The sequence below is a fragment of the Otolemur garnettii genome, unplaced genomic scaffold (genome assembly GCF_000181295.1).
Source record: "Otolemur garnettii isolate 467f Iridium unplaced genomic scaffold, OtoGar3 scaffold00079, whole genome shotgun sequence".
NCBI lineage: Eukaryota > Metazoa > Chordata > Mammalia > Primates > Galagidae > Otolemur > Otolemur garnettii.
Genome location: NW_003852474.1, coordinates 2,123,468 through 2,139,716, shown reverse-complemented (window position 1 = coordinate 2,139,716; position 16,249 = coordinate 2,123,468). Strand labels below are relative to the sequence as shown.

Sequence of the window (16,249 nt, the reverse complement as noted above, 5' to 3'; positions counted from 1 at the left end):
TTTAATGTAATCAAGAGCAAGCTGATCAGTGTGTTGGTCATAAGTTCTTTGGGGACCACAGCTCCCCATCCTTCTCAGATGTGCTGGCCTATTTGTGTGAACAGTCTTGGATCACCTGCTAGGCTAAAATTGCAGCCATGGCTGCAGGAAAATTGGGAACTATGTTTGCCTTTTAGATTTAGACTTCCCTTTGGTTTGCAGAAGTAAAAATTAGGTGTAGCTTCCTGGCAATCTGATGATCATCCCACTTAAACCAGCAGTGAGATAAAATCATAGAAAGTGCTGGTTTGTTTTGTTTTGTTTTTAACAACACTCACAGATGTGGAGACAGATGGTGTGGGGGTGGGGGCGAGTGGTGCTGCAGGGCCCCCCAGCAGACACGCCCTGACTGTTCCTTCCATAGGGTATTTCCTACCATGGATGTGGTCACGGGGAGTGGCAGGCCTGTGAGATGGCTGTAGGAAAGCACCGTCCCATTTTCAGCCTTCAGGCTGGCCTCCCTTGGCCGAAGGGGGACGATGTATATGCAGCTCTGGGCAACACTCGGAGAGTGCTGCTTCTTTCTCAGAGAAGCCCCCAGAAGGCAGGCACACATCTCTTCTCTGGCCTGCCATGGGGGCTTTGCCAGATGACCTCTGAAAACAATTTCTCTTCAATTTTCAGAAGAAATGTCTTAAGTTTTGTTCTCAAGATGCGCAGTGGGAAAGTACTGGCCAACAGAGATGGTTTCTAAAGTATTTTATTAATTTGTACTAATTACAAAGAGGCCCAAGGGGGTCAGTGCCAGTCCAGCATTATTGAGGTATTTTTGAAAGGTGGAATGATCCATAGAAGAATATAATTATGTTTCAAACATCAGCCTTAAGGACTGCCTTCCTATGGTCAGTTGGCTGTTCTGGAATCTTAGCAGAGAATGGCTGTTTCATTTGGAATAAACAACCTACAGTTCTCTCTTACATTGGAAGAGCCTCAGGAATGCCACAGTTAATGACTTCTGACTCTAGGAGACAAGGATAGCCACATATGGGGATATGTACCTGCCCAGAATTATGTTATTTTTGCTGTCTTACTCTTATTGCTGATGAGTGGTCATTGATAAATCATATTCATACTTCAGAACACAATAAATGAAATATTAACCAAAAAAAAGAATATAATTATGCATCCTCTAGTAATAGTCTTAATATTTGGAAAGTCTATGGATCATTGTAGCATCCAGACAGCTCTCCAGCTGTCCTCTTGTCCCTAAGAAAAGCGCAAATTACTTACCAAGTACCTACCACAGTTGGATCTGAAGACAGAGCTCTTTTGTACCACTGCTTTGGCCTCACGAGGGGATGCCACACCGGGCTTTGTGACCTCAGTCACAAAGTGACCACAAAGTCACTTCCCTCACTCTCCCCTGCAGCCCTAGAGTGCACTGCCTGGCCACAGCTGGAGGCTTCTGTGACAGGAAGAGCACAGAGTCCTCCACCCATTACCATACTTTGGTTTCTTGACATTTCCATCAGAATATCACAATCATTTCAGACCAGCACATAATCTTTTACAATTATTTTTTAGTGTGGCAAAATAGGCATACATAACACGAAAGCGTTTTCACTATTTTTAAGTGTGTGGTTTAGTGGCATTCAGTGCATTCAAATTGTCCTGCAGCCATCACCATCTTCCATCTCTGGAACTTTTTCATCCCCCTACCCCAAACTGAAACTCTGCACCATTAAACATTAACTCTCCATCCTGGCCCCAGCCCCTGGCAGCCCCTGTTCTTTTGTCTCTGTGAGTGTGACAGCTCTAGGTGTCTCAGATGAGTGGAGTCACACAGTATTTGTCTTTTTGTGACTGGCTTACTTCATTTAGCACAGTGACCTCAAGGTTCACCTGTGTTGTGACATGTGTCAGAATATCCTCCCTTTATAAGGCTGAGTAACTTTCAATTGTATGGATGGACCATGTCTGTTTATCCACGCATCTGTCTGTGGACATTGGAGTTACTGTGAATAATGCTACTGTAAACACGGGTGTACAAATAGATCTTCAATTCTCCGCTCTCAGTTCCTTGATGTTTATATCCAGAAGTAGATTTGCTAGGTCAAATGACAATTCAGTGTTTATTTTTTGAAAATAATGCCATAATTATTTTCCACAGTGGCTGCACCATTTTATATCCTAACCAACAGTGCACAGGGGTCCCAGTTTCTCCCCTCAGTGAGGTTTTTGGTCACTGTAGGGCAGCCCTATAACATTCTAATACTGTATTTTTTCTGTACCTTTTCTATGTTTGGATATGTACAGATACACAAATCCTTACCATTGTGTTACAGTTGCTTACACTATTCAGTACAGTTACACGCTGCAGCTACATCATCTAGCCTCAGTGTGTAGTAGGCTACACCATCCCCCTTTGTGTGAGTGCACCCTCTGATGTCTGCACAACAAGATAAGTGCCTAGTGATGCATTTCTCAGAATATATCCCTGTCCCAGCACGTAACTCTGTGCGCGCGTGTGTGTGTGTGTGTGTGAGAGAGAGAGAGAGAGAAAATGTATACAATGGCTGTTGTAACTGGTAAGAAGCAGGAGCTAGATCATTGTGGTTTTGATCTGTATCAGCACATAACCGTTTAATCTCAGCTTCGCTTTTTGTTTGTCTTTACTTGGCAAGCACATTTCTCACCTTTTAAGTTGTATTTTGGCTGAGTCTCAGCTAGGGACCTTTCTCATGGCCCTGTTACTAAGCATTTCCTTATCGTAGCCCATAGAGCATGGTAAGAGCAGCACATAGTAATAAAATAGAGTTCAGACCCCTGTGGAGTTGATAACACAAAAGCAATGCCCCATAAATGGGGTTTACTGTGTAGTGAGAGTGGAATCCCGTGCAGACTGGGCTGTTCACCCATCTTCCTTACTGTAATCTATTTCACTGTTTTGAAAAGTCCTCATGGTATTATCATCATTAGAGAACAGTCATTAACAGAAGGAAACATAGGTGCTTCTGCAAGCAAATGCGAGGATACTCAGGTAAAATTGTCTCTACCTTCCTTGGCAGTAAGCCTCAAAGTGTGGGTCCCAGACCAGCAGCATCAGTGTCACCAGTGAACTGGCTAGAATGTAGATTACCAGGCCCCGCCCGATCCTGCTGAATCTGGACTTGGGCTCTGCAGCCTTGGTTTGAACAAGTCATTTTGATGCTCAGATTTGAGAACCACTGAACTGTGGAATATGCACTTGGTTTAAGCCCTTTTGAACACCATTCTGTTATATGGTAAGAATCCAACTTAAATGATTATCACTTCGTCACACCAGCTGTCATTCTGCAAAAAAACCCAAGAATGACAAGCCCAGTATTCTAAAGGCCTACCCACAGAGGTATTTACATTGGAAATATATTTGGGGGCAGGGAGGGATAAACAGGCATGCCCACACTAGCTTGAAAATGGACAGAGAAATTTCCATTTTCCTAGATTAGGTAGATGGGACCTTGAGGCCTGTTTTGTAGTTGATGATAGATTTTTCTTCATTTATGTAATTCAGTTTATTTCAAATGCTAATGAGATAAGTGATCACATCACATGTGGATGTGGCTTCTGGCCTGTGGAGTAAACATTTTATACACAAATTTATAGGAGAATAGAAAATGCTGGTGAGACTGATAACACTTGGGGTTTGAAAGAGACAATCTGATGTAGAAACAGTTGTGCCAATTGACAGCTGGTGGCACAGGTATAGACAGGGAGCCAGTTTTGATTAAAAGAAGGCTGTAGTGGACAGCTAGGGAGGGTGACCTCATAGACAAAACTGAAAGGTGGTGTTCTGAGATAAGGACAGAAAAACTATTGATCAGTGGAGCACAATTTGCCTCTATCCCATTCGTTCTCAATTTTTTTTTGGTAAATGAATTGCTTTTCCTGGACAGACGAGTACCTTTGGTAAAGAGTGGAGACCTAATATACACACGTATAAGTAAGAAAAATAAATTTAAAAAAATTAAAAATAAATAAATAAAAATAAGAGAAATCAGAAGAGAAAAATATCCATTATTTACCAAAAAGAAAGAATGGTACAGCTTTTGACAAGTAACCAATAAGATGGCCTCTCTTTGGCTGTGGAGGGATTATTCACTGTCTGTACAGACTCTTGATGCTTGGAGACTTCAGCGTGACCAGAGATCTGTCCATAGTCTACAAGCAAGGCATGGTGGATCACACAAATGGCATTCTGCTCTTATGATCTATAAAGTCCAAAGCGAGTAACAAGGAGAAGGGTTAAGGTTATTAAAGGACCAGGAGTACCTGGAGCAAGGACTTTCCCTTCCCTTTTCCTCACGGCATTGTGTTTAGAAGAAAATCCAGAAATCTCATTAACACTTAAGCTTTCAGAAGGAAGAAATATAGATTATTAAAGACTGTTCTTGGCATCCATTTTTCTTCCTCTCTTAGAAAATGATGACTAGATCTCAGGCAAAAGAGAGATGGAGGTGACTGGGCATCTGTTTTATAAAAACGCAAAGGTGCTTTTGAGCAAGTGTTTGAGGAATGGCTCAAGCTGGTGAAGCTGAAGAAATAGTACCAGAGAGTGTATTTTCTGTTTGTTTTTTTTCCTAAAATACCTTGTCTGCTCACTCATGAACAGAAATTGCAAAGTGATGAGGTGTGAGAATTACCTAGAGGAAAGGACAGTGGAAATGTGTGGCCAAAATTGGAAATTCTTAAGTCAGCACATTCAGGGAATACTGAGTACTCTGTGCCCAGTGTGGCAATGTGGAGTGAAATCAGGTTCTTGCACTTTAGGGGGGTTATATTCAAATAGGGGACTTAAAACCTAAACAGAAACAGTAATAGAGACCCCAGGAGAGGTTGGTTTTCTATCACCCTATTAATAAACTTGGAAAAATGACTTCCTAACAAAAAGAAAGTTGGAATGAATGGATTTTACTAAACAGTAGTTCTCCAGAACCTTTGATTCAAAAACTACAAGAAGGATAAAATCTTAGCTTTAGCGAACACTATTCTGATGATGAGCACACCAAGAGCCCTGACCTAAGCATTCTACAAGGTACCCATGTAGCAGAAACACTTGTACCCCCTTAACTAATACTTTGAAATAAAAATAAATAAATAAATGGCAAGAATGGAAAAATCACTCCTTACAGGAAATAGAGAAGGAAATAACAAGGCGCAGTGATCTCCCATTAGAAAATTGGAAGAATTAGCCCAGTAATCGGCTGAGAGGAATTCCTGCACACCTAGTAAATACAGTGTTTGCAGAGGGAAAGGTGGGGAAATTGGACAGTGGGAGAGGAAGCCCAAAGGTGGGAATGAAAGAGAAGGAATGGGGGGCAGAGTTTTCTCAACTGAGAGCGGTACAGGACAGAGTCTAGTTAGGTTTTCTTCCAGTCACAGAACATTTTAAGGAGTGTAGTACCGATGATGGCTTGGGAAGATGGCCACAAATTCTTCCATACTCCTTTCTTCAGAGGGTGGAGGCGGCAGCCCTTGAGCATGGGCTGTGCTTAAGGAACAACTCACCTGTGATGAACATAATGTGGGGGGCTGGCGAGGGGTGACTTCCAAGACTGGGGCATCCTGACCACCTCTTTGCTGTCTGAGACTACTTGCTCTAGGGCAAGCCGGCGGCCCCACAGAGAGCTGTGGGTTCATGTGAGCACACCACCTTCCTAGCCCAGCCCTCGGGTGACCCCAGCTTCAGCCACCATCTGGACTGCATGTTTCAAAACCATGTTAAGTTCTTTGACAAGCTTCAATTTAGTATCAGTGCACTAAATCAATCAGTCCCTTCAATCAGTGTATTGAGGGGTGAGCGTGGCATGCTCCTTTTTCATCTGATTTCCTGAAGTCTGTTTTAGAAACCCACACATGGAAGGGCCCCAGTAGGAGAGAGCAGGACAGACAGAGCTGCCGTCCTGGGACGCCTTCCTGGCCGGCTCAGCCTCGGGGGGTGGAGATGGTAGGGGGTGGGAAGAGTTCCATCTGTATCTGAGCCAGGCACTGGCTCCATCTGAAGAGAAGAGACCTTAGCTCACTCTCTGCTGCAGTGTCCCTCTGTCCCAGGAGGGTAGGTCCTCCCCAAGGACTGTTCTGCTGCAGGCTTCTTGGGATAGAATCTGAAAGGTGCCAGCAGACAGGGCAGAGTCTTGGCAGTGGAATTCTCTCTCAGCATGGGGCCCCCCCATAAATAAGGCAAACTCACATCTGAACGTCTGTTTGGCCCCAGCACTGCTTGTGGCTGCCCCAAGTTTTATTTCAGTTCTCAGACTGCATCAGGATCTCCTGGAAGACTCATTAAACCCAAAGTGCAGGGGGTTAACACACAGGTGGCCGGGCCTACCCCAGAGCTGCTGCCGCTGCAGGGCCCCGGAAGCTTGCTTTTCTCTCCAGCTCCCCGATGATGCTGTTGCTGCTGGTCTTGGGAGCACCTCTGGTTTAGTTCCTCTCCAGACTTCATGTCAAGGTGTTTAATGGTAACCTGTAACAGTGTACGTTAGTATATAGATTGTTCATTTTCACATTTTCTGTACAAAATCTCTATTTGAACCAAGAATGCTTCCAAACTTTCAGCCCTCCCGCTTGGCATAAGTGAGTTCTGTGTCCTTCACTTTAAGATTTCTACTTGGGAGCCCAGGAAATTAAAAATGATTTTTTTCCGCTGTATTCCATTTTACTACCGTAACAGACTCTGGATACAATCATAGGCATGCACGCATACATACCCTGTGATGTTAAATTAAGAAGCTTAAATTAAAAGCAAATTTCCCTATTCTGAAAGTCATCTGTTGATCGTTTGGCTTAATTAAAACCCAGGCATGTCGTGTGTTTACCAGGACTCACCCCCATACTGCCTCACTAGAAATGATGCCACTTTGTCTATGAGTCACTTAGAGCCTCTGTAGCACCTGCACAGGACCCAGCTTGTGGTAAATTATTAAAGTGAGATCACTCTCCATTTTTTTCTAAAGACACAACTTATAAGCATGTTAATAGCAAGGGACATGAAAAGAAAATAAAAATTGCTTTAAAGAAGCCACCAGGAGAGGGTTGAGTGGCTCATAGCTTACATTGCTATACACAGTGCTACGGGATTGGCTGTGGCTGTTCTCCTGATCCACGAGGACTAGTGACCATAGTGATCTAGACGACGACGACGACGGGGGCAGATAACCCTGTGCCATGCAGGGACGTGGGGTTCCTGTTGGGCAGTACCTGTTTTAGTTTCTTTAACTTTCAAAATCATACACAGTACGTAACTTAGATGGTCATGCTGAGAACACAGGGGCCGGCTTCCATCCGTCTTGTTCAGTCCTATGAAAATAGTCGTGATCTGAGAAATGTGCTGTCACATGATTGCCTAAAATGTCACATGTTAGGGCCAGTTGGTGTGATCATCCATGACATCAGGGTCTGTGACCCACTGAAATAAATTTCAAGTACTATGTCTCCCTTAGTCCTCCTCCCACTCAGGGGCTGGTTTCTGAAATCATCTGTGACCTGAGACTTACCCTGAGATAAACCTTCCAGTCTTGCTGGGCTCCGGAGGCAGCAGGCCCTGGGTTATTGTGGAGGAAATGGGGGCCATTCCCCCAAAGGTTGGTTCTTACTCGGTCTGTGTTGGGCAGAGGTTGTAGATACAAACTATGAACACAACTGTCTCTTTCCTTCGTTCATGCTAACAGCTGGGGCTGGTGGGGGAGCACAGCTGCCCTGCACAGTTTCGATTTTCTCAGACATCTGTCCCTGAGTTGTCGTTGGTATAGATGGAGTGATTCCTTATTGTGCAGAAGTTCGTATCAAGCATTTCTTGCTTGGTGAATTCAGGGTAAGAGACTGTAGCCTGAGCGCTTGTTAACTTTGGAGGTCCCAGGAGGTGATCCTGCTGGGTCACCTGGTTCTGGGTGGCAGGAAAGGCAGAAAGCTGGGCTAGGACTTCCATGAAGAACCACATTGTGCTGTGCACTGCCTCCCTGGTGCTGTGAAGCCAGGGAGGGGCAGTGGGAGCTTGCCCACGTAGGGCCAGCAGAGCTTCTTAAGGGAGGTGTTCCCTTTGATCTGGGCTCCAAGAGAATGGTTGACCAAGGAGGGGACAGAGTTGGCATCAAGAAGGATATGAACAGGAGTGCAGTGGGGGCTAGGAGTGGGACATAGTCGAGCCTGGTGTATCAGGCTCGTAGGGGCCAGCTAGGAAGATGGGTTTTGTTCTGCAGCCACTGAAGGAATCTGGGCTTCCTCTTCTCCCCCCGGCCAAGGTCACGATTCACCTACCACCCTCACCCAACCCGGGCCTTGCACAGCTCAGGCCCAGCTGCACTGTCTTCAGAGGCCTCTCCTGACCCCTACATGTAGACTAATGGTGCACACACACAGCCATACACATGTTCACAGTCAGGCACACATGTATACACACTGCCACTCACATACTCATACACAGTTGCCACCTCTAGCTCATTCACATTCTTGCAACTCTCCTTTTTTTTTCACAGAATTTATCACAGTCAGCAGCCGTATGTCCACCACCTTAGTTATCTTCCGCCACTGAGTGTCACTTATAATAAAGGTTATGTCCTTGTGTACGCACACACATATCCAGGGCACAGCTGCCTGGCATGTAGTCAGTGTTCAGTAATTGTTATTTATTGAATTAATTTTTTTTTTTTTTACAAAGAACATTCCTCATTCAATATCTTTCTTGCATGTTTTTCAGTAAATGAGATGAAAGACCAATTTTAATTAGAATAATGATATACTTTATTTCCAAAATATACCCAAATATAAGCCAGGCACTCACATATCACAGATTCTAAGTATTTCTCAATATAATCTGTGCTCAAACCACAGTGTGGCCCCATCTGGAATGTTACGAACTACTTAAAATGCAACCACAGGGGCAGCGCCTGTGGCTTAGTGAGTTGGGCGCCAGCTCCATGGGTGGTGGGTTCAAACCCGCCCCGGCCAAACTGCAATAAGAAAATAGCCAGGTGTCATGGCAGGCGCCTCTAGTCCCAGCTACTTGGGAAGCTGAGGCAGGAGAATCGCCTGAGCTCAAGAGCTGGAGGTTGCTGTGAGCTGTGATGTCACTGCACTCTACTGAGGGCGATAAAGTGAGACTCTGTCTCTAAAATAAATAAATAAATAATATTTGGGCAGTGCCTGTGGCTCAAAGGGAGTAAGGCACCAGCCAAAAACTGCAAAAAAAAAATCAATAAAATGCAACCAGAAATTTCTACTGCTCTTAATATTTTTAAATTCTTAGAACCAGAAAAATATGGATGGTCTAATGTCTAGTAGTGTTAGGAGTCAGAAGAAGTGAGATTGCTAGCTGCTACACAAGCCGGCCTCAATAGATTCCCAGTTTGGAATTTGTTCCCCCCGCAAATAGTTCATGAAATGAAAAAATGCAGGCTTCCTGAGCATCCGGGTTAGGGCAGGTGTTGTGCATTCCACAGCGAGCGCCACTGTTGGAATGACTAAAATGCACTTAACTCTGAAACTGAGCTAAGCCACCTCAAGCTTGTCTTTGATTCAGAATTTCAGAACCTCGGCCAGCCTGTGGGTCATTCTGAACACCAGATGCCCTTGTAAATGGTGAACAGAGGCTCGGCTACTTGTGTGAATGGTGAGTGGTGGTGTGGATTTGGATACATGAAAGAGTCAGACACTTTAACCTACATTGTCGGCGGCAGTGATGCAGGGATGGACCTCTCCTGCCAGGCCTGGTTGTCACTCACGTTCTGTTTCTTCCCCAGCCCAGTGACTTCTCCGTGTCTCTGAAAGCGTCAGGAAAGAACAAACATTTCAAGGTGCAGCTTGTGGACAATGTCTACTGCATTGGGCAGCGGCGCTTCCACACCATGGACGAGCTGGTGGAGCACTACAAAAAGGCACCCATCTTCACCAGCGAGCACGGGGAGAAGCTCTACCTCGTCAGAGCCCTGCAGTGACATCGGCGCCGTGGCTCTGTGGCCCACCAGCTCCCGGCTTCGGTGCCACTCACCTCCCCAGAGCCCAGCGGTCAGGTCAGCGGTGCCCACCCCGCTGTGCGCACAGGCCCTGCCCTGCGGCGGGTGGTCCTGGCCGACCCCTCTGCCTGGTCTTTTTTTCTGTTCAGGTCGGCTGGTTGGTTGGTTTCCTGTTGCCTTCTGGGCCCTCACATCCTGTCACCCCATCCCAGCCAGCTTTAGAGAGCGAGAGGGGGCAGGGGCGAGCTTGTTCACTTTATTCCTTTTCAATTGGCAACAGCATGAGCGTTTTGGATCGTCCTCGCTAACAGAAGCCCACTGGGGTGCAGTGTGAACACAGTGAAGCTGTACTTAGCAAGGGATCGAGCCACAGTACGCTCCCAGGGTGGTGTCCCGAGCTCGGGGCTCTCTGCCTGCCACACAGCACGAGTGATGGCTCCCTGGGCCCTGGGCCCTCGTGGGGCTCCCAGACTCTGCAGGGAGCAGGCGCGTTTGCCGATAGCAATACTGGAACCAGCAGGTGAGGCGGCGGTGAGGAAGCTGTCCAGTGCCTTTGGGGCTGTGCTTGCAATAAAGAAGGGATTTCCTTGAAAGTCAGTCTACAAAAGAGGAAATCAGTGACTCAAAGACAGATGTTTTTCGTAATTTACCCTCAAATGTGCCATCCACATAGTGCTTTTTCCTCTTGCCCTTCAGCTTATTTGAATTTCACAATTATGTATTTAATTCTCAAAGAAATACATATCTGTAGCCATTTATTGACACTAATACAGATGATTAAGGAAAACAGCTGATCTTTGGGAAAGGGGAGTTACCAACACCTTATACACACATAAACACACACACTATATATATATATATGTACATATATATATATACACACACATATATATATTATTTGCTTTACGGGGAAATTTTTCAGGGTTTACAAAAGAATATGTGATTGGTAGTAAGAGACACGCAGAATGTTTATGAAGAAATTGCATTTTCTTTTTCCTTTTACATTTGAACTTCTTTATAGTTAAAATATACAGTCTTGAGATGGCACATTCCTACAATTAAAGAAGGGGTCTTGAGATCCCCTAAACTTGCATACCCAGTTTTTTTTTTTTTTTTGGATATTGTAATAAAAAAAAAAAGTATTACAAGACTCTGTGTGTGTTTGTCTCTGGGAAACCCCTGACTCAATTATGAGAGAGTAATTACTGCAGCATTTTCCTGAATGCTTTTTGCCAACTGGGAAACACTTTTAGAGAAGAGCTTAACAAATTTATTACCTGTGTGTTTTCTTTTTTCTAGTACCATTTTTGTATGTTGAAATAATGCATTTTAATTAGGAAACCTCCAAGAGAACCCAGAATCTTGGGTTCAGTCTTGAGGAAATTATTTCAAACTTACTCTTTAGCAATTACGTCCTCAGAAATGTCTTTCGAAACTGCTGTCAGCCAGAATCTTCACATCTGGTGTGGCCCCCACACTGATGTCCAACTTCCATCACTGGCATTTGTTGAACTGCCACAACGTGGCACCCATCAGGCACCGGGAATGCAGTCTCTTGCCCCAGGCCCTGGGCCCTCGTGGGCCAGTCACTGCAAATGCTATCAAGTTCTCCCTTTGCCCCAGACCCTGTGTCCTCTCTTGTTCCCCACTACAACCCCCTGAAGTGGGTTCTGCCATCATAGAAGGGAAGGTGATACACAAAGTAGATGCACAAGGACACGTGGCTACTGCATGGTAGAGCAGGATGCAAAGCTTGAACCTGCTCCAGGGCTGTGCCCGTCCACCCCCAACCTGATCCGTGGAAAAAAGTTTTCCAGACTCTTACATTTGACCTTGACCTAGAATTCGTTGATGTACTGTCTCCCAGGATGGCCAGCAGACCTTGATTTACATGTAACTATCTAGGAAGAAACACGGAGTTAAGGGACAGAAAACTGATTGACATTGTGGACTTCAGGAACTTATCTAAGTCCTATAGTTGTAATTAACAGTTGTTTTCAACATTGCCACACACACCTGTGTGAGTTATCCAGATGCTTGCCGTAGATGAAGGTTAATACTTTTTATGAAGGAATTGGCCTTGCAGGATGTCCTGGCTCGGGTGGACTGATAGTTCCAGGATGAGCCTGTAGAGAAGGGGATGGGTTAAGGCGGGGACCTCACATGGTTTGCAGTATGCATTCTGATACTCTGGCCGGGAGGACATGCCATCAACCTTTCTGAAGGTCCAGAGATTTCCTGGACAGTTCTTGTTTTGCTATTTTGCTCCCTCTTTGCGCAAAAAGGACAATAAATGTCAGTCATTCTGTAGCTGGGTAACTTTGCTCATGTGTTTGTATTTAAATATGACTTCATTTTATGTAAACATTGGCTATCCTACTCAATCATGGTACGTAAACATCAGGCCCTTCCCACTCAGTTTATGGCCAAATGCTATTAAATGATGTTTCTAGGGAGCTAAAACTGTCCATCTTTTTTCCCAAAGTATGTCACAAATTAAAACTTAAATTATAATTAGTATCTTTCTGACTAGTAAAACTGGTATTTCCAAACTTTTTTTTTCTTTGAGACAGAATCTCACTTTGTTGCGCTCATTAGAGTGCTCTGGCGTCATAGCTCATAGTCACCTCAAACTCTTGGGCTCAAGTGATTAATTCTCTTGTCTCAGCCTCCCAAGTAGCCGGGACTACAGGTGCCTGCCACAATGCCCTGCTATTTTTAGAGATCGGTCTTGCTCTTGTTCAGGCTGGTCATGAGATCAGGCAATCCACTGGCCTTGGCCTCCCACAGTACTGGGATTACAGGAGTGAGCCACTGTGCCGGGCCTCAAACAAATCATTTCTGGTTCCAGTGGCAACTTTGTAATTGGTTTTTGTGTGCTGACTGGTTTGTAGCCTACTTTTCCACAGTTTCTACTGCCCAATGTTAGAATAATTTCTTAAGACCAAAGTCCAGAATGGAAAGGATAGAAAAATTTGAAAGTATTATTTTTAAATCTTGCTTTTCAATAAACATGGGTCTAGTTGTGGGCTTTTTCTCTCTAGGACCCAGCACTGTTCATTGTTAGTATGTTAGAGGGATTGGTGTGGTTGGTTGAGTTCTGATAGCCCGCTGGGTGGTGGTTCACCTGCTGGGCTGAGCTCCATGGTGGTGCCCACACAGTCTTATGGATTTCAAACAGATTGCATAGTTCTTTGAATGGGTTTGCTCCCAAGCCACATGGGGCTGCTCTCCATCTCCACAATCCACAGGGTAGCTGGTATAGCCCAGGAGATGGTGCTTTGTGTGACATTCCACAACGGTAGTGGAGGTTAGATAAGCCTACCTGTGTCACGAGATCTGCTCACCACTTCTCTGTGTCTAGAACTCACCTGTGCCCTGTTAGCCATGGGCTTCCTTAGAGGGCCCCACTGAAGAGCTGAAGAACCTAGACTCTGCAAGTGTCTGAAGAGATGTTGCTTCAGCAAACTCCTGTGGCCCATTTTTCATCTGAAGCCCAGGACCTCTCCTTAACTGAGGTGGTTGACAAATTCACATTCCTAAAAATGATCTTTTGAGTGGGAAACATTTCTTCTGGGGGTTAGTGAATGGGGAGGATGAAACATTCTCAGCCTGAGGTCTGACAACTCAGTTGGGCCAAGTTCAGTGAGCCAACCAGTGTCCGTAAGACCTGAGCCCACGTCTCAGCAGATGGCACTCCACTGCTTGGATGGAGCTGGCCGTGGCTATTCTGGTTCCAGTTCACTCAGAACGCAGGGGGATTATAATTCCATTTCACTCGGAACCCAGGGGGATTATAATTCCAGTTCACTCGGAACGCAGGGGGATTATAATTCCAGCCATTAGAAAATGTGCTCCTTTATGCAGATTTGTCCGCCTCTTGGATTCCAATTTGGAAAGGGACAGAGGACGGTCGGTGCTTTTAACATGCTCCTGAGAGATTCCAAGGCAGTGGTATGGGCCTGCGCTTTGGGTGTTATTCTAGTCTACTTGAAGCCTTTGGGGAAACCACCTGTTCCCACACTCTGGTTTGAAGACACACATTAATCTCAACATACATTTTTTGTAGCATGTCTTTTTCTTTGGGTTGTATGGAAATGTATACTCTTGAATGCCTAGAGTGCCATTTTTTTCTTCTTTCAACAGTCCTTATTCACCTTTACCTCCATTTGGGTTTCACACATGCCAAATAGAAAGACTCATGACCTTCTATCTTTGGAGGATCCTGCCACTTGACCCGCAGTTACTACTGAAGATGGATGAGCCTGACAGCCGGTATAAAAGTTCACCTTCAACAGCTTTTAGAAAATGCATGATCTTCTCCCTAAGGAGCAGGCTTTTGGCCAAAATCCACAGCCATGGTCAGGGCCAGAGCACTGGGTCACAGCCCGAGGAAGCCCCAATCCAGAAAGTCAGTGGACTTCGATGAACTGAGGGCCTATTCTCATGGTGCTGGAACCTGCCCACCTCAGTGTCCACCTGAGGTCCAAGCCTGTCTCCTCACCAGCAGCCCAGACTCCAGCAAGTTCTAAACCCTCTGCCTAATCCGACCCACTGGTGCAGAGCCTCATTTTTTTGTGCAGCCACTTAAGGATGATATTATATTATAGTTGTTATGCTTTATTACACATTTAGATAAGGTAAACTGCTTTCCATAATGTAAAATGCTTAGCACCTTTGTACAGCTATTAAATGAGCTTAATGAAAAGGAAAAAAATAGGTTAATGTGATAAATGATTGCTAAATGAAGCTAGTGGTGAGTAATCTGAGATTCCAGACCACACGTTTATAGTACCATAGAGACGCTGTGTTCAAGAGATTTCAACCTAGAACTCCAGCCAGATGCCACAATTTTCACTTCTACAAATGCTAAAGGGGTCTGGAATGATACACCAAGGAAAGCTTGTCCCAATAGTCAACTGTTTCCTGTCTGCCTGTGTCTTTAATGGATTTGATCCATTAGGATCAAGATGGGCAAACCAGCCCCACTAGGATAGTTTGACTCCAGTTTTATCTATCTGCATGCTTTAGACACCTGTGCTCTTTTCACCTCCATCTGTAGCACTTCATTTAACCAGTGTCGAGATGTTGGTTCCTGGCCAGGCCAGGGGTTGCAGTAGTAAACAACAAACAGAGCAAAACAAAAATATAGATCTCTGCCCTCAAGGAGGTTACGTTTGTGAAAGTCAGTTCCAAAGGAAGGAAAGAACTGCAACTTTTGAACTATGAATATAAACAAAAAAAAGTTTTGCTGGAAACCAAGAAGGCTGCCTAATTTAAGCAGGGAGAATTTTAAAAAGGATCTTTTGAAGGGCTGGCATTTAGGAGAGATGTCAAGGGGGAAAAGAGTCAGTTGTTTCCAGCGGGAGCATGAAATGGGAACAGTTATGGGTTTGCACCCTGAGGGAAGTGGGAGGGAGGGGAAAACCTAATGTAACAGAGGGAATATCCCGAAAAGGGTAAAAATGTTTCCTTTTTAAAACTTCCCCCACTCTTTCTGAGAATTAAACCTGCATCCCTGACTCAGGCCAGCGGTGGAGAGCTAGGGAAGTGTCCTTTATTCTTTGTACCACTCAAGATGGCTCCACGGAATTATGTAGGTGGAGGTCTGGGAAGCCTGCTGGGCAGAGGTCATGAGATTGTCTTCACTGGAGATAGGATTGATCAGAATCATCAACTGTAGTTGAACAGTAATATCCTGAAGCTGAAATCTCTCCCTTTTAAAAGCTCTGTATTTCTGCTTAAGAGTAGGGGACAGTGGTACTTTAAGATGGGAGTCTGCCAATGTCCTCCTCACTTGCCAACAAATTAAACTCCTTTCTTTTTACTCAACCACTTGTCCTCATTCTTCTGACACAACCTCAGGGACAGGTGCTAAGCTTTCTGGTAACAGAGCACGCAGTGCATGATGATGGTATGGTAGGAGAAGGGACAATTTGAATAAGACTGAAGGTGTATGACTCAAACTAGAAAAATGTCTAATCCATCAGGAGGTCAATTTTAGACTTGGTAAATCTTAAATTTAAAGACACTGTGAGACATTAAAGGAGTTACCAAAGATAGTTGTATGTACCAATCTTGGTACAAAAAGTGGGAATAGGGGCGACACCTGTGGCTCAAAGGAGTAGGGCGCTGGCCCCATATACTGGAAGTGGTGGGTTCAAACCCAGCCCTGGCCAAAAAAAAAAAAAAAAAAAAGTGTGAATGGTCAGGAAAGTAGACGGGATAGTCCAAGGAGAAGGAAGGGAGGCCCAGGGTTATCACTCATGTAGACCTGGAGT

General features: G+C 44.9%; 1 protein-coding gene across 1 annotated transcript in view; it reads left to right on the top strand.

Annotated features, from left to right (window-relative positions):
- Positions 1-11,113, top strand: part of NCK2 (NCK adaptor protein 2) — a 77,003-nt gene extending 65,890 nt beyond the window's left edge. The window contains exon 4 of the mRNA XM_003794313.3: positions 9,756-11,113. Within this exon, the coding sequence (XP_003794361.1) occupies positions 9,756-9,950 (195 nt within the window). The 3' untranslated portion in view covers positions 9,951-11,113. The remainder of the gene's footprint in view (positions 1-9,755) is intronic.
- The last annotated feature ends 5,136 nt before the right edge of the window (positions 11,114-16,249 follow it).